Below are 24,872 nucleotides of genomic sequence, written 5' to 3' on the forward strand. Positions count from 1 at the left end.
ATGGTGAGCGGGCAGGCGATACGGACTGCTAGCAGTCGTACTGTACCATCTTCTGCCGAGCAGCCATGAGATGTGGATGGCATGCAGTCCTTCTGCACCGTCTGCTGCCAGCCAAAGATGTAAAAGATAGATGGAGTGGGTCAAAACAAGAAATAGACCAGATTTGTTTTGTACTCATTTGCCTCCTCCCCTGTCTAGGGGACTCATTCCTCTAGGTCACTCTGCAGTCACTCACAGAGAAGGTGCAGCGAGGTAAATCTAGCCATGTATCAATCAGAGGCCAGGCTAACCTCCTTGTTCCAATAACAACGATAACTTAGGTGCACCATTTCTTATTGGAACCCTCCGTGCAGTCCTGCCTGAAATACTCCTTGATGTACAGGCACCCCCTTTGTTGATTTTAGCTCCCTGAAGCCAACCCTGTAAGCCGTGTCGTCAGTCGCCCCTCCCTCCGTCAGAGCAACGGCAGACAATCGTTCCGCGCCTTTTTTCTGTGCGGACGCCATACCACGGCAAGCATGGAGCCCGCTCAGCTCACTGTGGCAATTAGGAGCACATTAACCACCACACGCATTATCCAGCAGTATATGCAGCACCAGAACATGGCAACGCGATACCGGGCGAGGAGGCGACGTCAGCGCGGTCTCGTGAGTGATCAGGACATGGACACAGATTTCTCTGAAAGCATGGGCCCTGACAATGCATGCATCATGGTGCTAATGGGGCAGGTTCATGCTGTGGAACGCCGATTCTGGGCTCGGGAAACAAGCACAGACTGGTGGGACCGCATAGTGTTGCAGGTCTGGGACGATTCCCAGTGTCTACGAAACTTTCGCATGCGTAAGGGCACTTTCATGGAACTTTGTGACTTGCTTTCCCGTGCCCTGAAGCGCATGAATACCAAGATGAGAGCAGCCCTCACAGTTGAGAAGCGAGTGGCGATAGCCCTGTGGAAGCTTGCAACGCCAGACAGCTACCGGTCAGTTGGGAATCAATTTGGAGTGGGCAAATCTACTGTGGGGGCTGCTGTGATGCAAGTAGCCCACGCAATCAAAGATTTGCTGATATCAAGGGTAGTGACCCTGGGAAATGTGCAGGTCATAGTGGATGGCTTTGCTGCAATGGGATTCCCTAACTGTGGTGGGGCTATAGACGGAACCCATATCCCTATCTTGGCACCGGAGCACCAAGCCGCCGAGTACATAAACCGCAAGGGGTACTTTTCGATAGTGCTGCAAGCTCTGGTGGATCACAAGGGACGTTTCACCAACATCAACGTGGGATGGCCGGGAAAGGTGCATGATGCTCGCATCTTCAGGAACTCTGGTCTGTTTCAAAAGCTGCAGGAAGGGACTTTATTCCCAGACCAGAAAATAACTGTTGGGGATGTTGAAATGCCTATATGTATCCTTGGGGACCCAGCCTACCCCTTAATGCCATGGCTCATGAAGCCATACACAGGCAGCCTGGACAGTGGTCAGGAGCTGTTCAACTACAGGCTGAGCAAGTGCAGAATGGTGGTAGAATGTGCATTTGGACGTTTAAAGGCGCGCTGGCGCAGTTTACTGACTCGCTTAGACCTCAGCGAAACCAATATTCCCACTGTTATTACTGCTTGCTGTGTGCTCCACAATATCTGTGAGAGTAAGGGGGAGACGTTTATGGCGGGGTGGGTGGGAGGTTGAGGCAAATCGCCTGGCTGCTGGTTACGCGCAGCCAGACACCAGGGCGGTTAGAAGAGCACAGGAGGGCGCGGTACGCATCAGAGAAGCTTTGAAAAACAGTTTCATGACTGGCCAGGCTACGGTGTGAAAGTTCTGTTTGTTTCTCCTTGATGAACCCCCCCCGCCCCTTGGTTCACTCTACTTCCCTGTAAGCTAACCACCCTCCCCTCCTCCCTTTAATCATTGCTTGCAGAGCCAATAAAGTCATTGTTGCTTCACATTCATGCATTCGTTATTCATTCATCACACAAATAGGGGGATGACTACCAAGGTATCCCAGGAGGGGTGGTGGAGGAGGGAAGGAAAATGCCACACAGCACTTTAAGCACAGCACTTTAAAAGTTTACAACTTTAAAATTTATTGAATGACAGCCTTCTTTTTTTTGGGCAATCCTCTGTGGTGGAGTGGCTGGTTGGCCGGAGGCCCCCCCACCACGTTCTTGGGCGTCTGGGTGTGGAGGCTATGGAACTTGGGGAGGAGGGCGGTTGGTTACAGAGGGGCTGCAGTGGCAGTCTGTGCTCCAGCTGCCTTTGCTGCAGCTCAACCATACACTGGAGCATACTGGTTTGGTCCTGCAGCAGCCTCAGCATTGAATCCTGCCTCCTCTCATCACGCTGCCGCCACCTTTGAGCTTCAGCCCTGTCTTCAGCCCGCCACTTACTCTCTTCAGCCCTCCACCTCTCCTCCCGGTCATTTTGTGCTTTCCTGCACTCTGACATTATTTGCCTCCACGCATTCGTCTGTGCTCTGTCAGTGTGGGAGGACAGCATGAGCTCGGAGAACATTTCATCGCGAGTGCGTTTTTTTTTCTTTCTAAGCTTCACTAGCCTCTGGGAAGGAGAAGATCCTGTGATCATTGAAACACATGCAGCTGGTGGAGAAAAAAAAAGGGACAGCGGTATTTAAAAAGACACATTTTATAAAACAGTCGCTACACTCTTTCAGGGTAAACCTTGCTGTTAACATTACATACATAGCACATGTGCTTTCGTTACAAGGTCGCATTTTGCCTCCTCCCACCGCGTGAACGGATTTTGGTTGAATGCCAGCAAACATACACTGCAATGCTTTGTTCTACAGTGATCCCCCAGTACGTGTTGCTGGCCTGGAGTGGTAAAGTGTCCTACCATGAAGGACGAAATAAGGCTGCCCTCCCCAGAAACCTTTTGCAAAGGCAGAACCGCAAATGCCAGGGCAAAGTAATCCTTTCACATGCTTGCTTTTAAACCATGTATAGCATTTTAAAAGGTACACTCACCAGAGGTCCCTTCTCCGCCTGCTGAGTCCAGGAGGCAGCCTTGGGTGGGTTCGGGGGGTACTGGCTCCAGGTCTAGGGTGAGAAACAGTTCCTGGCTGTCGGGAAAACCGGTTTCTCCGCTTGCTTGCTGTGAGCTATCTACAACCTCCTCATCATCATCTTCTTCGTCCCCAAAACCTACTTCCGTATTGCCTCCATCTCCATTGAAGGAGTCAAACAACATGGCTGGGGTAGTGGTGGCTGAACCCCCTAAAATGGCATGCAGCTCATCATAGAAGCGGCATGTTTGGGGCTCTGACCCAGAGCGGCTGTTCGCCTCTCTGGTTTTCTGGTAGGCTTGCCTCAGCTCCTTCAGTTTCACGCGGCACTGCTTTGGGTCCCTGTTATGGCCTCTGTCCTTCATGCCCTGGGAGATTTTCACAAAGGTTTTGGCATTTCGAAAACTGGAACGGAGTTCTGATAGCACGGATTCCTCTCCCCAAACAGCGATCAGATCCCGTACCTCCCGTTCGGTCCATGCTGGAGCTCTTTTGCGATTCTGGGACTCCATCATGGTCACCTCTGCTGATGAGCTCTGCATGGTCACCTGCAGCTTGCCACGCTGGCCAAACAGGAAATGAGATTCAAAAGTTCGCGGTTCTTTTCCTGTCTACCTGGCCAGTGCATCTGAGTTGAGAGCGCTGTCCAGAGCGGTCACAATGGAGCACTCTGGGATAGCTCCCGGAGGCCAATACCATCGAATTGTGTCCACAGTACCCCAAATTCGAGCCGGCAACGTCGATTTAAGCGCTAATCCACTTGTCAGGGGTGGAGTAAGGAAATCGATTTTAAGAGCCCTTTAAGTCGAAATAAAGGGCTTCATTGTGTGGACGGGTGCAGGTTTACATCGATTTAATGCTGCTAAATTCGACCTAAAGTCCTAGTGTAGACCAGGGCTATGACAGCTTCCTATCTATTGCTAATGCTAGAGCTCTGTTCAGTAGCTCCCTGCTACAAATATCAATAGATAACAAACCATTAACGTGAAATTGCCAAATGTGTGTGTGTGTGTTTAATTGAGACAAAGGGCACAAAAATTTCTGCTCTACAGAACTGATATTTAATTTTCCATCAAAAAGCAATCATGATCTCTACAACATGAAAATCAGCATTACCTCTGGGATTTATTTTAATGCCAACATCCTTTTTGACGTCTTAAAAGTTCTTCTCCATAATTTCTCACAGCTGCCATTGGCAGCACCATCCATCCACTTTTTCCTGAGTTTTTTTATTAGGCTTCTGTGACTCTCCCCTTGCCTGGTTCTCCTACCTCTCTGACCACTATAGTATTGCCTTTGATCCTCTTTTCTCCCATCTTCCACCTCTGTTGATATTAATGTCCTTGGTACCCCCCTTTTACACTTGCCATCTGAGCAATCTCTTTCATTCCTATGATCTCATCACATTTATAGTGATTTATACTGATATCTAGCTCTACCTCGTTATCTAGCTAGGTACTTATATAGTGATGCACCATAGCATCTGAGTGCCTGTCCAGGCTTAGATACATACATAGATGTATGATACAGACTGTTCATGTCCCTCTGATACCACCTCCTCATGGAAATCCTACTGCTTCTTCATATTAAACATGTAAAAAATAAATTTCTCGTCTTTCCTTTTAAACCATCTCTCCTCCCATCTTTCTTCATCACAAGGATTGGTCTCTGTCCAAAGGTGATTGTTTTTAATTTTGGGCAAAAATGGTTCAGACAATTTTTAAGTACAAAAGTTGGGTAAATATAATGTGACTCCTTTCTTTGATGGCCAGAACAGTTGGAATGAAAATTTGAAAGCAGGCATTAAAAGTAGTTTTCAAGTGTCACAAAGTGTTATGGTGAAATTTGTTTTTGGTCTGACCTGTGGCCATCTGAAACTGTATACATACAGTACATTTTGCATAGGTCTTTCATTAAGCTCAAAACATGCCAAGTTCCATTGTGTGGAGATAATTTAGCTGCACAGCAAAAGAGTACTGATGCTATACATGGGCTAAAGTACAACCCTCACAAGAAGCCTTGCTGGTCTCTTGTGCACCTTAAGGTGCAAAGGTGAACAGGAGACAGGCTCTGTTCTGCAGATTTTCTAAGGTGTGCATGTTCCAGTGGTGTCTAGCCAAACAGTATGATTACAGGATTTACATGTGCTACTGTCAGTCTTTTTTGCAAGCCAGTGAAGCTTGGAAAAGTCTCCTTTTCCAGATTGTTCTTTTTAAAGAAATTAATAATCTAGGAACTGTCATACAAAAAACAGCCAAGAGAACATTAAGACTGCATGGATAGACATTCAGGAAATGCCAGTCAAACTCTGCCTTTCATTGCACATGAATTGCGGCCTTGCCTAGACTAGGATTTAAAGCTTTAACTCAACTAATTTAGCACACATTAAAATTGATGTACTTTATCTACATTATACTTCTCAAATAGAGTTCCAGGCATCTGGTTTTCGACCGGAATGCCTAGTCGAAAAGGGACCCTGGCAGCACCAACCTAGGCGGCTCAGCTCCAGAGAGACAAGTGCAGCCCCACAGGTGGTGGGAAGTAGAGACTGCCTGGAGCCAGAGGTACACTGGAGTCCAGCCAGGACGCAGAGAGAAACAGGCGGGTGGGGCCAGGGCATGGAGAGGAGCCCTTGGTCACCCAGTGGGCAGGCCGAGAGGAGTAAGTGGTGGGCAGGGGGTGGGAGGGAGCCAGCGGGCTGGCAGGGTCTCAGGGCACAGTGCAAGCAGAGCTGACCAGGCCTCTTCTGAGCATGGGTCCGGCTCCATGGCACCACTGTAAACCTGGCATTGGGTGCAGAGCAATGGGCTGAAGTGATGCGAAGACTGAAGAGACAGGGCTGATTGGGAGGTTGGGAGCAAAATTACTTGCTAGGCAAGGAATCGGCAGATGTGGGAGGGAAACCTCCTGCAGCATGGGCCAAAATCCCCTTACCCAATGAATTTGGGAACTTGGGCAATGCTAAATGTGCCTCACACACCGGGCATTCCAGAGTCAGAGCGAAACAAGCCAATGCAAACCTCTGTAAAAATCTCACCACTTCTGGGGGCCGCTGCGTGATTTTTGAACTGAAGCTGGCAGTACTGCTCACGGCCAAGCTTCACGGCCAAGCTTTGTCTTGGTCAAGGAGGACAGCACAGGCTGGAGGCGGAGTAGGGAGAGGCGCAGTCTCTCCTCTTCTCTTGGGGAGCGCCCCGCACCAAGTGGGGGCAGTGGTCAAGATGAACTTGTCTAACCGTTATCTCCCCTCCCCTCCGCAGCATGAGTCTGGTCCTGCCTCACCCGCCAAGCTGCCCCTGCCTGCAGGCGGACTCTCCTCCCGGGGGGGTTAGACTAACCCGGCTGCTACTGTGAAACCTTTCCCACATATGTCCAGCAGAGGGGGCTGTGCTCAGGGTGATGGGACACGGGGTGGTGTCTGGGGAAGGGACATGGGGACTCAGCCCCGTGCCTGTCGGGGGCTGGAGCTGTGAGGGAGGGTGATGGGACACGGGGTGGTGTCTGAGGAAGGGACGTGGGGACTCAGCCCCGTGCTAAGACCCCTGCCCCGCCGGCCCTCGCGCTCTAGCTGGCGCACGCGCTCCCTTGGAAGCTCTCGAGCTTCTGCCCCCACCAGAGGGGTGACGTCATGGGCTTGGCCGTGGAGCATTGTGGGTCGGGAGGGGCCGCCATTTTCGGTAGGGCGGAGCGAGTCGCAGAGGCTGGGAGCCGGGAAGGGGGCGCGCGGCGGCGACTCTCATTGCTCGCAACTGTCAGTGCCGCTCCCGCGGGCGGGGTCTTGCGGCGGCAGCTGTAGTAGGTCCCAGGGCAGCAGGCGGGCGGGGAGGCCACAGGGGATCGTGGTGCCGTCCCGCTCCCCCTGACATCCCCTCCGGTCCCTTCCCGGTGTGAGCGGCCCCGGCCGCCTCGCCAAGCCCTGCGCGCATCGCCGCAGCCTGCAGCACCCGAGCGGTGAGTGAGGGAGGGGAAGAGGCCGGCTGTGCCCAAGCCCTGTGCCTGTCGGGGGCTGGAGCTGTGCGGGAGGGTGATGGGGCACGGGGTGGTGTCTGGGGAAGGGACACGGGGACTCAGCCCTGTGCCTGTCGGGGGCTGGAGCTGTGAGGGAGGGTGATGGGGCACGGGGTGGTGTCTAGGGAGGGGACATGGGGGGCGAGCCCTGTGCCTGTCGGGGGCTGGAGCTGTGCGGGAGGGTGATGGGGCACGGGGTGGTGTCTAGGGAGGGGACATGGGGGGCGAGCCCTGTGCCTGTCGGGGGCTGGAGCTGTGCGGGAGGGTGATGGGGCACGGGGTGGTGTCTGGGGAAGGGACACGGGGACTCAGCCCTGTGCCTGTCGGGGGCTGGAGCTGTGCGGGAGGGTGATGGGGCACGGGGTGGTGTCTAGGGAGGGGACATGGGGGGCGAGCCCTGTGCCTGTCGGGGGCTGGAGCTGTGCGGGAGGGTGATGGGGCACGGGGTGGTGTCTGGGGAAGGGACACGGGGACTCAGCCCTGTGCCTGTCGGGGGCTGGAGCTATGAGGGAGGGTGATGGGACGTGGGGTGGTGTATGGGAAGACTGTGGGGCATCGGGTGGGAGTGGGTAGGTGGGGTGCGCAGTGAGGGAGCAGGAGGCGGTTGACAGGGGTGCGGGGGTTAGCTTGTGTTTTGCCATTTTCCAGGAGCATTGAACCTCACCTCCTTTCCCTTCTCCCATGACACAAACAGAACAAAAGGCTGGGCAGGTCCTGTTGGCCTGCTGGTCCTTCTGTAGCTCATGGTTACAGCCAGCCCCTTCAATGTGTGTCTGTCAATCCAGTTAATTGTAACATTCTCTGGCAGTGACTGTATTGGTGACTCTGCTGCAGAGATGCTGAGAGGAGGGGATCCTGTTTGCCTGGATTGCCATCAGCTTTGCTTTGTTCCTCTTCCTTTCTTGCTCTTTCCTGGCTTCCCCCCGTTCTGCAGTTTGGGGCGGAGGATGCCCAGGGAGTGAACCCTGCACAGAGTTGTGAGACAAACAGGAGCTATTCCCTTTCCAACCTCTTTCTTGTAATGTCTTTATTTGCAGGGTGGATAGATCTGAAATAGTGAAAGAACGATTGTGACAACCCTAATGCCATTTTTGTGTGTAGTGGCTGGCTTTATAAATTACAGGGGCACCAGTCATGGTATAGATTGCGTCATCATTCTAAACCTCTCTCTTTTCAAACTTTAAGACTCTGTGTATGAGGTCTTGGTCCCAGGAGCTAACCATAGTTAGGAGATTTAAAAACAAACCCAAAACACAACTCTTCAGTAAGCTATACTCAATGTGAGCAAAATAACAGTAATACACACCAGGTTTTGTAGTTTCATAGGTCAAGTTAGCAACTTTTCTGGTTTGTCTTCCTTTCTCCACTCCACCCCGTCCTCCCCATTTAGTCCATTTAAGGATATGTGACTGTTTTTTTTTTCCCAGATGACATATTAGCTGTCTAATATGTGCATCTGCATATTCAATTTAATAAATTCTCAAAACAAAAATGTAAGAGCTCCTTGCATTTCTGTAGTAGTCTTTGTTCTGGGTATCTTGGGGATCATATCTTGATGACTAAAGGGATTGTATCATGTAGATTAAGTCCACAGTGAATAATTTAAAAAAAATTACAAAAGCATATGTTTCTATTTTAATTTTTTTCTTTTATTTTAAACTTCTCTGTAGTGTTTGAAAACTGAACATAACAGCAAAGCAAAAAGCAAAACTGACTAGAAACACATGTGAAATTTGTTTGCATTATTTAAAGTGAGAAATAAAAAGTAAGCAAATATCCTAGATAGTATAAATTAATTTACACTTTCATTTTTAAATATGGAAGATATTACAAAAAAGCAAAGATACTTAAAATATTAACCTATACTTGCAATGACACTAGGACCAGGTGTGGGATGGCATTTTGTTTGGGGAATGTCTCATTAATTTTGTTTATGGACACATTTTTCATAGGAAACATGCATCCAAATTAACACACAAGGATATGCTTTAAACATCTTTCTGGATACAAATCATTGTGAAAAAGTTGGCTGCAATTTTGAGTTTAGCTTTGATTCAAAAATTTTATTTGGCAAATAATTTTATTTTAATTGGTTATGAATTCCATAGCTGAGGTACAACATGACTGAAGATAACATAGCCATAGGACTAATGCTAGCATTGAGTAACAAGCTTACCGTTCATGGACAGAGTGGATTTGATTTAAATCACTAGTCAGAAAGACTAGATTTAATTATGGATTTTTACGTAAAAGTGCATTCTTGTTGATTGTTATAACCTTAATACATATTCTTCACAACTCAGAGATAGATGTAGCTTTCATTTTTAGAAGGTACACATTATACATTTTTAAAGTGATTTATTTTGAAAACTTTTCATATTAGTTTTACAGCTATATCAGAAAGTGAATGATTGTTTGGTTATTTCATTTACCCAAGGTAATTGAAGCAGATAGTTCACCTCCCAATGACTTCATAAATATCTCCAATTCAACAGGTTAATCATTAATATTTGGAGGATTTTCTTGCCATGCTGTATTAGGAGGAGAACATCACCAGACAAACATTTAAATTGTTTTATTTAGCTAAAACAACAACGTTCTGTATTCTGGATATTTTTCTTCAACAGCAAACATAATATTTTAACAAAACAAGCATATGCATTTTTGAATTTAGTTCAACATTCAAGTCTTTTAAAATCAGGTTTGTTTTTGTTAAAATTGTCAGCCAGGTCAACATGAGAAACTTAAAATATTGGCTTCTGCAGCTAACTCAGTCATCTTTACCTTCATTTTCTTGTTGGTTCATAATCTGGAAAAGAAAAATGAGCTTTCCTGCTTTTTCAGGTCCCAAACGATTTCTCAGTTTGGAATTAGTCCAAAGGAAGAAAATATTCTTTCTACACCAGCAGAAGAAGCTACTGCTGTTAAAAGTGAGGTTATCACTTCAGTAGTTTCTGAATCCAAGTGCTTAAGTGACTTCCACCAGTTCACTGGTGTGACTTTCTTTAAAACATCATCAGATTATTTCTTTAATGGCTCACCCTTAACTCTGAGGTTTCTTATAGTTGGCATTATGGAGAGATGATTGTTGGATGTCCAGGTCATAGCCAACTCCTCTTCTTCAACAGTTAGGGTTTGACCCTGATACCAATATTGAGAATATTTGCAAGAAAATGAGCTGGACATCATGGTGCTTGTCCAGTTCATTTTTTTAATGCTTGTAATTTAACTCTGTCATTGCATATTTAAGATCTCACTCAGTTTCTTCCAAATTTCAACAGTGTCAGCAATAAAACAGTTATTTCCCTGCATTTTGTTCAAGGCTACAGAAATAGGCTTCAGGGTACTCAGCATGTGTTCAACATTTCTCTTAAGCCCAATGTTGAGAACTTTGGCTGTGACAGTGCCATCTGTTTTTTCACGATTTTGTTCACAGACTGTCATCAGATTAGGCCAGTTCTTGATATAGTGCTCAAAACAGTCCAGTACTGAGTTCCATCGCACATCTTGTGGGAGAGTTAGCTTCGTTCCTCCCACTTTTTTCAGAGCAGCTGCTGCAAAGTGGTTGTTATGGAAGTATTTGCAATTTCAAGAACATTAGTCTTTATTTCTGGAACACTGAAGTCTTTGGCTAGGGGGTGCATCAAATGAGCACTGCAACCATATTTTATTAGCTTAGGACTCTCCTCTAAATTTCTTCTCATCTTGGATACATTTGCAGCATTGTCTGTGACCAAGCTGCGTACTAGACGTTTGCATTTTTTTCCCACAGTTTGTTATAGCTTTTACTGCTACTTCTTGTAAGTATTCTTCTGTGTGTGCATTTCCTGATGTATCAATTGTTTCTGTAAGGAAGACATTCCCTACTTCTGTTGTCACACAAGCATATACAACAGGATCATTGTGGGCGTTGCTCCACCCATCAAGACTCAGGTTAACAATTTCACCCTCTAGACCTTTTGCACATGGCACAATTTCTCTTTCATACACTTTATCCGGCAATTTGCCTGCGACATCTGCTCTGTTGGGTGGACTCTATCCTGGTCTTAATGACTGAATCATGTAAATGAAGTGTGGGTTCTCAATCATACGGAAAGAAGAGTTTGTTACATAAACAAACTGGGCAATTTTTTCATCAATTACCTCTTTTTGTAATCTGCTGGGTCTTATCCCAAACTTATCTATGGTTGTTTCTGGATGATGGAGATTTTTTTTTCTTTTTGCTACAGGTGTTATACTGTGGCTATGTGACATACATGATGTGACTGAAACACTATCATTGGCAGATAACACTGAAACTATAGAAAATGATGGTGATCTTGAAGTTGGATAGTCTTCAGAATCCTGTATGTTGAGGATGGATTCTCCTAAACAAAATAAGTCATTGCAGTTATTTAATTATTATTACCATACTGCTTGCTCATTTAGTATTATTCATTGCATTCACTGACCCTCAGTACTACTTTAAAGGTGAAATTGTAAAAGGAAGATCTGCCTATTTCAGTTATTTTTTATCACAACTGTATCTAAAATGATAGTACTATAGAGTAACAACTATATTTTTTGCTCAAACATGAGAATTCAAGACTAGTCCAGAAGGTAGACAGGCAGTCCTTAAGAAAGAAGTATGAAATAAAAAAGTTTACCAACCTGAAGATCCTGCATGTACAGACATGTTCCTTTCATCATCTTCAATGCAGCTTCCTCCTGAGAAGGAACACTTCTCATGATGTTGTTTTATTCTCGCAACCAGGCCTTGCCTTTGTTTGTTGCACTGTTTGCATTTTACACGCATGCCTGTCTTACCCACAGGTAGAGGAACTTCATTAAAATATTCCCAAACTGGGTCTCTTTTATGGCCTGCTGCCATTATAGGTTTCCCCTTCTAGTGAGAGAATAGTATGGTAGATCTTAAATCAATGAAGGCTACACTCAAAGACCTCAAGACTTCGGGAATATGCTGCTCAAAGAGTTTCACTTTTGTTTCTACTGCCTGTCCCTCCCTTCTCACATTTATCTCCAGACTTCTTCTCCTTGTCCAGATATATTCGGCCCCCAACAATCTTCTATTCATTGAACTTTTAGAAACTTTGCACTTTTAGAGAGAGGTAAGGGATTGACTCTGTGTACACAAATTTGCAAAGGGACAATAGGGTTGAGGTCTGTTATTTCTCACCTCTATGTATTATTTATTTAAAAACATTTTTGCTGTTAACAAGCATGTAATCTCTGGGGAGACAAATCCATAGTTTCAGAACTGTAAAACTAAGCATCTCTGATGGTATCTTCTAGACCGGGGTGGGCAGACTTTTTGGCCTGAGGGCCACATTGGGGTGGCACAATTGTATGGAGGGCAGGTAGGGAAGGCTGTGCCTTCCCAAACAGCGTGGACCCATCCAACCCCCCTGCTCCTTGACCCCTGATCGCCCCCTCCCAGGAACCCCTGTCCCAACCGCCCCCTGGGATCCCACTCCCTATCTAATCTCTCCCCCCCCCAGCTCCCTGTCCCCTGACTCTCCCTGGGGACCCCCTGCCCCTTATCCAACCCCCCACTTCCCACCCCCTTACCATGCAGGAGCCAGCCGCGCTGCCCAAGAGGAGCAGCAGGCCAGTGTGCTGCCCATGCGGCGGCATGGCTGTGGGGGAGGGAGGACAGCAGGGGAGAGGCTGGAGGCTAGCCTCCCCGGCTGGGAGCTCAGGGGCCTGACAGGATGGTCCTGGGGGCCTGTAGTTTGCCCACCTCTGTTCTAGACTGAGCACTGAGTCCCATTGGGTGGATAGGAAGATTAACCTAAATAATCTATACAGAAGCCCCTGGAATCCCATAAGATTGGGTCCATAATCCATTAACTATTGGAACTTATTTACAAAATTTTTCTTAAACATTACATTAATATACTGTATTGTGTAATACTATAGAATTAGAATTTATAATCCCTATTCCATGATGAGGTATCTTTGAGCTATAGTGTATCTTAATTAAAATGATCTTTATATAGTTTTTTTCCTCAAAAAGCATTTTATCAAAACAATCAGATTTAATTAAAAAAAATCCGATTGATTTTTATCCACCCTGTTCATGGACAGTGGAGAGCAAGCAGATCCAATAGATGAAACTGAGCACAAGGCCTTAATGTTTTTTTCAGTCAGCAGGACAATTTTATAGTTAACACATTGCTTAACAGGAAATTGTTGTAAAATGATTGCAAATCTGGAGAAGTATTATACTAAGCACTCTCTCGCATTCAGAACTGTGCAGATAATGCAGAACCATATGGGGAAGGGCAGAGAATTACAATTGTCAATTCCTCAAAGTCACACAAGAATGCAGTATCACTTCTGCATCATGTTGCAGTTAAAAACTTGGGAAATCTTTCTATTTCTCAGATCAAATGAAAATGACCGTCTCCTTTTTCCTTGTAGTGACAGTGCGTAGCTGTAGGCTAGACTCTTGATCCTAGCTAAAATGATTCTCCTGCACTTGCAGAGCACCTTTTCTTTTATTGGTGAAGATAAATACAATGATTTGCAGTATATTGTGAAATTCTCTCAAAAAAGTAGAATTCAGGTCATACAGGTATTTCATTTCAAGATAAATTCCATTTTTTAGCAAAACTGAGACTTAAAGCATAATTAATATGCAGATTAATCTCTGATCACATGCCTTATTATACACAAACATCACACCCAAACACAGATTTGTTTCACATTCACAACAGACTTCCCCTCTCGCATCATGAAGACTCCCACAATATATAAAGCAATTTCTCAAAGTCAAACTCAAATTCAGGTGATTTAATTAAGGTAATACCAGACTTCCCAAGTAAAAGTATATTGATGATTTATTAATCTTTCTGAGGTAGCAGTTAACGTTGTACAGTTGACTACTGCATCACTCACAATAAGTAACTCAACAATGGTCCATAGTCAGTACATGATTGACTAGAAAGATGTGGATCACCCTTTGTATCCCTATGATCGCTTAGATCAGCTGAGATGCCTCTGTTGACATTCTCTACATGTGCGCTCCTGGGAACTTGAATTGGACACCTTCTGTGAGAAGATTCCCAGAATTGGAGCAAGAACCACTTATGGATCCTTGAATGGTGCAAGACACAATTTTTTATTTCTACAGTGTGTTGCGTGAGAAATTCTACTGACTCAAGATGATAAGGTATTTGTCTCTTTAAACTTAGTCTATATTAGACAGATAACAAAAGAAATAATGACAGGCAAGGGTGAGGACAGGCAAACCTCTACACAAAAGATGCCACCCCAGTGCCCAAGATTGTCTGTCCAGGGGCTATCTTTTATTGGGCCAACTTCTGTTGGTGAGAGAGACAAGCTTTTGATCTTACACAAAGCTTTTCAAGTCTGGGTGCATTCACATTAGATAAAACTAAAGAGCTCTGTGTAAGCTCAAAAGCTTGTCTCTCTCACCAATAGAAGTTGGTCCAATACAAGATAATACCACATATCTAAATACCAATATCAAAAAATTTAACTGGGCAGGTTGGTTATATCTGTCATGCTGCACAAATGGTGGGATTATATGATAGCAGTGAGCCACACCATATTTAAGGGTACAAGCTTATAATGCATCCCATAAAATGGTTTTAAAAGGTTAGCATTATGTCACTCAAATTCAAACATGACAAGAAAGGATGTTTACTTTGAATGTCAGTTAGTCAGATCTCAAGATACCAGTACACCTTCATGAAAAAGATGAAGTAAAGCTGGAAAAACACATGCACACATTGTAAAATTAGATAAGCCTGCACTATTCTCTGCCAAAGACACTTCTATCAAAACCCTATCTCCCTATTCAAACCTCAAAATAGAAGGTTGTGAAACTCACAAGATTATTAGATCTTAAAAAAAAAAAATCTTCAGTTTAAAAAAGGACCTCTCTAGTAAATTGGTTCTGGTTGGTACATTTTGGTGTTCTTATCAACTGTAACTACATCTCAGAATATAAACTCACTGAGTTTACTCTCCACCTCACCTTGCTGTGGGACTCAAGATGTCAGTGACATTTCAGCATAGGGAAGGAGTGCAGATACTTACATTTTTTAATCTTAGACTGTTAGATCTGCCACTGAAGATCAATTTTTGAGCAAAATAACTGACTGCCTTAAAACGTTTGATCAAAATAATTTTCCTTCTAATCCAGTTTACAAATAATAGTTCGAGATCACATATAAAGCATGTAGCGCTACGATTATAAAATGTTAAACTGAGACCAAGATATAACTAAGTCCATAAGAAAAATGGAATGCAATAAAATATTCCATCTTGTCTTTATGAATTCTTGTGAAAATCTTTGTTTTTAATAGTGTATTACAACAAAGCAAATGTAAATACAATTTACTACTGTGTAATCACTTAATTGTTGGTTTCCTACACATGTGGGAACATTGAACTTAATCTGCATATATACAAGCATTTTGGGGACTTTTAAAACTGTCCTCATTGTTCATTAACATACACATACTGTGTGGAGCAGTAAGCTGTCCAATACAGTGGTCATATTTTTTTAAATGAATCTTATTCTGTATTAAACTATTGAAGACAGCCATGCTTTTTTTCAAGTATGCATCACTGTGGATTCCACTGTAGGGGTGCATGAATGTAAGATCAGAACTTTTGAATGGTAGTGTCAGTCAGGGCTGTGCATGTGCTCTGTGCCTCCATATGCTTCTGTTTGAGGGCTTAAAGGTCTGAGAGGCTATGAACCTCCCTCAGTTCTCTCTCACTGCCTGTGGCAGTGAGATGGAACTCAAGGAGTATCCAGCCCACTACTCTCTTTAGAGTAAAACTATTTTTCAACTTTGTGGGACAAATCTTATCTGCACACTCCTATTGAACGTTTAAATAAAGAAACAGAAATAAGAAAAGAAGATTGGGGACCCGTCCCTCCCCCATACACTTCCCTGTAAGGCAGGGTGAGATGCTTCATTCCAGCCACCACCTCTCATGGCAGACTCCAAACCTTCATGGTTCAAACTCTGCCCCTACTGTGACTGTCTGATTCCTGCCAAGGATGGATATAGCCCAGAGGTGGGCAAACTATGGCCTGCAGGTCACAGTTAGGGACGGGGGTCCTGGGAGAGGGCAATCAGGGGACAAGAAGTGGGTCGGGGGACTGTCAGGGGGCAGAGGTGTGGATAGGGGTTGGGGCAGTCAGGGGACAGGGAGTGGGGGGTGGTGGTTAGGGGCAGGGGGTCCTGGGAGTGGGTGGTCAGGGGACAAGGGGCACCGGGGGTTGGATGGATCGGGGATTCTGAGGTGGTCAGGGGACAAGTAGGAGGGGGTCAGGCAGTTTGTGGAGGCACAGCCTTCCCTACCTGGCCCTCCATACAGTTTCACAACCCCGATGTGGCCCTCGGGCCAAAAAGTTTGCCCACCCTGATATAGCCAATGCTTTTTCTGCCTAGGGGAGAGCCACATCCCAGATAGGTCCTCTTTAGGACCTGCAAAACCGAAGCTGAAACTGCATCTGGTAGAGCAGTCTCTTTGAACCCAACATGGTCGTTGCCAGAGCAAGTCTGGATAAACCAGGCCAGCACTCCCTCGAGTGCACATCATACTCTGCGATTGAGCAGTGGAGAGAAAAAAGACAGTGCTGGCACCAGACACTTTGAGGTTGTCCACCTCAGCCCCAAAAACCTCTGCACTGACAACTTTGGCCCCAGAGGCTGCACTGGCCGCCCCAGTGCTGGCTCTCCAATGAATAAAGCCAGCATCCGTATCCATAGAAAGGTGAAACTAAATCATAGAATTGCATGTAGCTGAGACATAGCTCCAAACTTGAAGAAAAGTCCCAAAATGAGGATGTGAAACATTACTTCTCCAGGACAGAGCTTGTAAATCCTCATTCAGAACTGGAGCAGCACAGGGAATGAGGGGCCAGGTGCCAACTCTCATGTTTATGATGGAACCCAACAAGGGCCCAGTAAAAGGAGAAATCTGTATCATTTTTTGAGACATTTGTTGTGCCGAAGAGGCAGATGAAACTAAGATTATAGTCGTCGTCCTCATCATCATCCTCATCAAAGTGCTCCTTAGTGGCGTGAGGCTGGGATCCCTCTCCCACCTTCAGAGAGTGACCATAAGGAGAGTACCATGGAGCCCTAAGGTTTGACCCTGGGGCTTGAGTGGAACTGGGCTGGCCAGTCCCAACCAGGCCAATACTCGTGGCATGCCAGCTTGGCCATAATGGCCCTGTTGGGAACTGACATCCCATGTGTCCAAGAACAAATTGCCCTCCCATGCTTCCAGAAAGAGGAGGAGATCCTGTTCCCCAGTGGCATTGCTAGCCAGGCAACCCTCACCAGAAGCAGACATGGTTCCCCAAAAACAGAGAACAAAAGAAGGATTACATTAACCTCCATCTCCACTAAAGGAGTTGTCCTTATTGGCAGATGAGGCAGTTACACCAACCCTGGCATTGGTGATTGATGACTTTAAAGATTTATAGGACCTCCTGTCCCATATTGTGGATGTGACGGGTTGGATCACAGAAACCCCCTTGGGAACTGCCAACTGATGTGCCAAGACTACTTGTGCCCCTGCTTTCCCTGCCAGTGTGAGACTCCAGTACCCTGTCTTGCTGAGCCAGACACGCCAGTCTGCTCCAACACAGACCCAGGGTCTGAACCATGTGCCCCAAAACTGCAGACTTAGCTAAAAGCAGCTTAAGCAATGTTCCTGTCTTTGACACTCAGATGCCCAACTCCCAATGGGGTCTAAACCCAAATAAATCTGTTTTACCCTGTATAAAACTTATACAGGGTAAACTCATAAATTGTTCGCCCTCTATAACACTGATAGAGATGCACAGCTGTTTGCCTTCCCCAGGTATTAGTACATACTCTGGGCTAATTAATAATTAAAAAGTGATTTTATTAAATACAGAAAGTAGGATTTAAGTGGTTCTAAGTAGTAACAGACAGAACAAAGTGAATTATCAAGCAAAATAAAACAAAACACACAAGTCTAAGTCTAATACCGTAATAAAACTGAATACAGATAATAACTTCACCAGTTCCAGTAAGCTGCCTTTTACAGACTAGCCTCCTTCTAGCAATCACTCACACCCCCTGTAGTTACTGTCCTTTGTTCCAGTTTCTTTCAGGTATCCTTGGGGGTGGAGAGGCTCTCTTTAGCCAGCTAAAGACAAAATGTAGGGGTCTCCCATGGGCTTAAACAGACTTTCTCTTGTGGGTGGATCCCCCCCTCCCCCGTGTAGAATCCCAGCTACAATATGGAGTTTTGGAGTCACATGGGCCAGTCACATGTCCCTGCATGATTCAGAACTACAGGTAGCAGCCATGGTTCACACGCTACCTTGAACGTCCTCAAGTAGATTTCTAATGTGGATTGGAGCATTCCAAGATCCATTGTTCCTTAAGCCCTTCTTGATTGGGCACTTAATTTGCACATTCCTTTCTCAAGAAACTGACCAAATGCTTTACAAAGGTTACTTAAAAATCAAGCCAGTACACAGCCAATATTCATAACTTCGAATACAAAAATGATACGTGCATAAAAATAGGATTAATAGATTCAGTAGATCATAACCTTTACATAGGTTACATGGCATATGTAGTATAAAGCATATTCCAGTTATGTCATATGTATTCATAAGCATATTTCCATAAAGCCTTATGGGGGATACCGTCACAGTGGAGACTGTGGATGTTGAGGTTTTATTTATACAAGAAAAATATCAAACTTTTAAATATTCTGAGCACCACTATGCTGGCCAGAATTGCCCTCCCTGATAATAAGGGCATCCTGGAACGAGCTAAAGGACTGCACAAACCTCAGTCACTTCTACTCCCAATCATGGAATATCAGGGTTGGAAGGGACCTCAGGAGGTCATCTAGTCCAGCCCCCTGCTCAAAGCAGGACCAATCCCCAACTAAATCATCCCAGCCAGGGCTTTGTCAAGCCTGACCTTAAAAACCTCTAAGGAAAGAGATTCCACCACCTCCCTAGGTGCACCTAAGTGAAGAGCAGCTGGTTATCACTGAACCTAGGCAAGATGGAAGTGATGTTAGTGGGAAGAGGAAGACCTTTGGAAGAATTTGCCTAATCCACAACATCTCCCTCCATCAAGGCCATCTGTCCTTGGATAATCAGTCTGCACCCTGAGGTTTTGCTTAGATTTCCCATTCCTATCAGATGTCTAGATAGCCACAGTAGCCAAAACTGCCCACTTCCAGCTGGAGAACTGCATCCCATCCTCTTGGGCACAGTCAGTCATGGAGATCCATGCACATGTGACCTCCAGGATTGTTTCCAGACAAGAGTTCAGATGAGATCACAGTCTTAAAAAATGCCCTGTCTTGTCTGCTTAGCATCACAGGTCACCAGTAAACACATCACCCCAGTGCTCTACTCTCTATATTGACTCCTCTTGAGTACAGAGTGCAGCTTAAGGCCTAGTTCTGATTTTCGATGGGATTGGCCCTATCTCCCTCCTTAACCATGGCCTCTCATGTTAGCTACACTCCATGGGCCCAGTGTAATGGTCATCCCTCCAGCATGCTCTCCATAGTGCATGACAGGGCCTCACAGAAGTGAGACCTAAACTACTAGAAGAAGTCTGTTACTACTCTCAGTGGGTTCAGACCCAAATGCAAGACTCATGTCTGACCTAGCTTTTCCCACAAGAACTATACATGTCTTTTTTTTAAAACATACATAGGAGGTATTAGATACTGATGGTGCTAGTGTAACTGTCCAGATACATACAGATAGCTTAACTCCTGATATTATATAGTTGTCTAAGGGAGTGAGGTCCGGAAGCTGCTGAAAAGGACAGACGGGATCCCCTGCCTCTCTTTGGGTTGGATAAGCAGCCCTCTCCCTCCATTTGGAACTTCTCCAGCACCACATCCTTGCTTCTTTCACTACTTCCTTTGTTTGCATAGCTCCATAGGGTGGAAGTTCCAGCCTTTCTGCAGTAGCTCCCATCTCCACAAAGAGCAGCTGATGTGGTGCACACCTCAGTCCCCTTTGCTTAAGCAGCAAGAGAAAATGCAGTGCAATTCAACCTCTTCTACTAGTCAATATTTCCTTATCCGAAAGAAGAAAGGTGTTCTTTGTCTTATGCTAGAACTGAGGAGACTGGATAATACATATACCACCTCGCATTCAGGATGGTAACACTTGCCTCTTTTATCCTATCACAGATGATAGGAGCCTGGTTGGCAAGTGGGTACCTTCCTGAAGACAGGTTCCCACTAGGGCTGTCAAGCGATTAAAAAAAATTAATCACAATTAAAAAATTAATCATGATTAATTTCACTGTTAAATAATAATGCCATTTCTTTAAATAGTTTTGGATATTTTCTACATTTTCAAATATATTGATTTAAATTACAACACAGAATACAAAGTGTACAGTGCTTACTTTATATTTATTTTTTATTACAAATATCTGCACTGTAAAAAACAAAAAATAGTATTTTTCAATTCACCTAATACAAGTACTGTAGTGCAATCTCTTTATCATGAAAGTAGAACTTACAAAAGTAGAATTATGTACAAAAAATAACTTTTATTTTTGAGTGCAGTATAAAACTTTAGAGCCTACAAGTCCGCTCAGTCCTATTTCTTGTTCAGCCTTTCACTCAGACAAACAAGTTGTTTACATTTGCAGGAGATAATGCTGCCCACTTCTTCTTTACAATATCACCTGAAAGAGAGAGCAGGCACTGTTGTAGCCAGAGCTGCAAGATATTTATGTGCCAGATGCACTAAAGATTCATCTGTCCCTTCATGCTTCGACCACCATTCCAGAGGATGTGTCTATGCTGATGACTGGTTCTGTTCAATAACCATCCAGAGCAGTGTGAACCAACACATGTTCATTTTCATCATCTGAGTCAGATGGCACCAGCAGAAAGGTTGATTTTCTTTTTTGGAGGTTCGGGTTCTGTAGTTTTCGCATCGGAGTGTTGCTCTTTTAAGACTTTTGAAAGCATGCTCTATGCCTCGTCCCTCTCAGATTTTGGAAGGCACTTCAGATTCTTAAACCTTGAGTTGAGTGATATGTCTGTCTTTAGAAATCTCACATTGGTACCTTCTTTGTGTTTTGTCAAATCTGCAGTGAAAGTGTTTTTAAACTTAACGTGTGCTGGGTCATCATCCAAGACTGCTATAACATGAAATATATGGCAGAATGCTGGTAAAACAGAGTAGGAGACATACGATTCTTCCCCCAGGAGTTCAGTCACATATTTAATTAATACATTATTTTTTTAACGAGCATCATCAGCATGTCCTCTGGAATGGTGGCCAAAGCATGAAGGGGCATATGAATGTTTAGCATAACTGGCACGTAAATACCCTGCAATGCTGGCTACAAAAGTGCCATGCAAATGCCTGGTCTTATTTTCAGGTGACATTGTAAATAAGAAGCGGCCAGTATTATCTCCTGTAAATTAAAACAAACTTGTTTTTCTTAACAATTGGTTGAACAAGAAGTAGGACTGAGTGGACTTGTTGGCTCTAAAATTTTTACATTGTTTTGGTTTTGAGTGCAGTTATGTAACCAAAAAAAAATTTATATTTGTAAGTTACTCTTGCACAATAAAGAGATTGCACTACAGTACTTGTATGAGGTGAATTGAAAAAACTTTCTTTTGTTTGCCATTTTACAGTGCAGATATTTGTAATAAAAATAATATAAAGTGAGCACTGTCAACTTTGTATACTGTGTTGTAATTGAAATCAATATATTTTAAAATGTAGAAAAACATCCAAAAATATTTAATAAATTTCAATTGGTATTCTATTGTTTAACAGTGCGATTAAAACTGCGATTAATCACAATTAATTTTTTTAATGGCGATTAATTTTTTGAGTTAATTGCATGAGTTAACCGTGATTAATTGACAACCCTAGTTCCCACCAATGCAGTTGCTAAAGAAGTGAGGAAGAGAGATCAAATGCCCTAAAAGGGCTTTGAGCACTTTTATGCCCAGTCATATCCAGGGATCCTGGTTGTTTTAGCAGTGCAAGAAAAATTTAAGTCCACTAAAGGCACTTTTAAGAACAAAGATCCAAAAAGTTTGGAATTATTTGGATGCAAGGCATATTCATCAGCCTCACTGCAACTTTGGGTGGCAAACTACCAAGTCCTGATCACAAAATACAGTAGAGACCCGTTTACGCACGAATCCGCTTAACGTGTGGTAGCGCCATGCCTCCCAGTGCTACCTATTTAACACGTGAGACTTGTTAACATGCGGCACAGGAACTTGCTATGTAGCGCTACAGATTTGCTCACTAACTCACTGCCATAGAAATAGACAGGAAGTGCAGAGTGGTAACGTGTTGTACATCTTTACCGATATTGTTAAAGACGTATTATGCATGCTTAGTCATTGTCACGCTAGAGAGATATATAATATACAGTAGTTATATAGTAATATATATTACATGAGAAAATTTTAACCGTAGGCCTAATATAATGGCAGAGGGCAAGTGTCAACGTTCCTACACTGTGGAAGAAAAGCTAGCTGCAATAGATCGAGTAAATAGTGGAGAAACCCAAGCCAAAGTTTCAAAAGATATTGGGATTGCCAAATCTACTCTCCGAGGATGGCTAAAAAACAAATCTAAACTGAATGGCTTCGTACAAAATATTGATTCTGCCGCGGGACTTAAGTGAAAATGTGTGCACTATTCAGCAAAACCCACAATAGACAAAGCCATGCGCACAGGGTTTGCTCAGAAAAGGCTGAAAGAAATGCCACTAAGTTGGCCAATTCTTCAAGCCCAAGTGACAAAATTTGGAAATTTAACGGGGGATGAATCATTCCAAGCCAGCAAGGGGTTTATATGTTTTTTTTAAAAAAGTATCATGCCATAGTGCAGGTATCGATTTCTGGAGAAAGCCGGTCAGCTGATGAATCAGCTGCAAACGCGTTTCCCACCGAGTTAAAATCTATTTTACAAAACGAAGACTACCACGAAGAACAACTTTATAATTGTGATGAAACAGCTTTATGTGCAAAACTGCTACCTGATAAGACTTTAGCCTTTAATTACGAGACACAGAAAACAGCTGGATTTAAAAAGATAAATGATCCTGTGACTTTTTTTTTTTTTTTTTTGTAATAATCAGATGGGCAGCCAGAGAACAGATGAAGTGCTTCTTTCCCTCCAGGACTCAAAGGCCACACTGTGGTCTGTGGGAATCTGCCATCTCCTTATAGGAAACCCTACAAGTACCATCACCAGTAGAGGGCAGCATCCTACTTCTGGGTTCAATAGCTAGGGTACCAATGAAGAGAGAGGCTTAGGTACTCCAGGTGATATCTATCTTCTGTCTCCTTGGTCAACTCTGCATCAGATTTGACCAGAGCACCAAGAGTTATGCTGCAGCGTATCTGGAGCCTGCGCCTACTTTCAGAAACTGCCTTGCCCCTTTTTACTGGGACTGGGCAGCCATCACAGCTGGCAAATGGGCATTAAACATCATTGTCCAAGACTACCGTATATATTTCCATTCTTTACCCTGTCCCTACTCACCCCTCTGCCCTGTCCCTCTTTAAGAGAACCTTCTGATGAGAGAAATAGAAGTGGCCTAACTGCTTTGTCTGGGAGCCATAGAAGAGGTACCACAAACATACAGGGGAGGAGGCTTCTACTCCCAATATTTCCTTATCCCAAAGACGAAAGGGGGTTTTTGTCTTATGCTAGAACTGAGGACACTGAACAATACGTACACCGCTTTACATTCAGGATGGTAACACTTGCCTCTCTTATCCAATCACAGACAATATAGTTCCTGGATTGACTCCAGATAGGAAGAGTGTACCTTCCTGAAGACAGGTTCCCACCAATGCAGTTGGTATTTTTCAGGATATTATGAAACCCAACTAAGACGGTACAAATATGGCAGCATTTGTTAGGCCATATTAGTGTGCCCTTATGTGGTGATGGTTGCCAGATTTGAACTACAGCCGCTCCAGCTCTGGCTCAGTTTGGTCTATTTGAAAACCAACCAAACAAGAAGATTGTGGTTCTATCTCATGTCATTGCAGAACTGAGACGGTGGAAGGAATCCACAAGTGTGCAGTGGGGTACTGTTTTCTCCTTCTGCCCTGACAAGGACTTTAATCACAGATGCATTAGGGATAGCTTGGAGAGCACACCTGGACCATTTGCAGGGACCTCATCCCTGGAAAACATGGGGGCCCCCATCATTAATCCCAGAGCTAAAAGCAATTAGGCTAGCCTGCATATATCCTTCCTGTCTAGTCTTCAAAACTCCACAGTGCAGCTCCTGACAGACAACACAACTGTGATGCACTGTATAGACAAACAAGGAGGAGAATGTTCATCTCCCCTCTATCTGGAAGCTATCAAGTTCTGGACATGGTGCTACTGTGACCCATAAATCCCTCAGTGCCAACTGGCAAGGGTGTGAAAAAAATATCCTGATCCTGGTGTTACCTGCTGGTTCACCAAAGAATATCATGTGAGATGTTAAATGAAAATCAGGGTTGTGCTGGTCATTAATATAATTGTACAGTGTATGTACTGCTACTGGGTAAGGAGTGGTGTGTGTGTGTGTGTGTGTGTGTGTGCGTGTGCCACAGTTGACCAATCAGCTGCTGGTCCAACTCCTGGATTCCTGGACCTGCTTTGACAGGACCATTGCTAGAAACCACATCCAGATCTCAAATAACTGCTCTGCATGTCTGTTGGCTGATTGAGTAACATGGCCAGAGACTGCTCCATACCGTCCATGAAATCCTGGTACAGAACAGGAAAACATTGAACAGAAGAAAGACTTATTCATGTAAATGAAAATGGC

At 44.5% G+C, this 24,872-nt stretch overlaps 1 protein-coding gene across 8 annotated transcripts in view; it reads left to right on the forward strand.

The window, feature by feature from the left end:
- LOC125638995 (kinesin light chain 1) overlaps positions 1–24,872 on the forward strand; it is a 134,596-nt gene that overhangs the window by 40,165 nt on the left and 69,559 nt on the right. For 4 of the 8 annotated variants that reach the window (XM_048855379.2, XM_075129899.1, XM_048855381.2 and 1 more), the window contains exon 1: positions 6,692–6,972. The exons of 1 other annotated variant lie outside the window; for it this stretch is intronic. Coding sequence is in view for 1 of the 7 variants with exons in the window: in XM_048855386.2 (XP_048711343.1) it covers positions 5,516–5,585 (70 nt within the window). In the remaining 6 variants the exon portion in view is untranslated. Of the gene's footprint in view, positions 1–5,515; positions 5,586–6,691; positions 6,973–24,872 lie in introns of those variants that run through there. 3 more of the 8 variants (XM_048855386.2, XM_048855384.2, XM_048855385.2) reach the window with 3 other exon arrangements.

Source organism: Caretta caretta, chromosome 6 (genome assembly GCF_965140235.1).
Source record: "Caretta caretta isolate rCarCar2 chromosome 6, rCarCar1.hap1, whole genome shotgun sequence".
Lineage (NCBI taxonomy): Eukaryota > Metazoa > Chordata > Testudines > Cheloniidae > Caretta > Caretta caretta.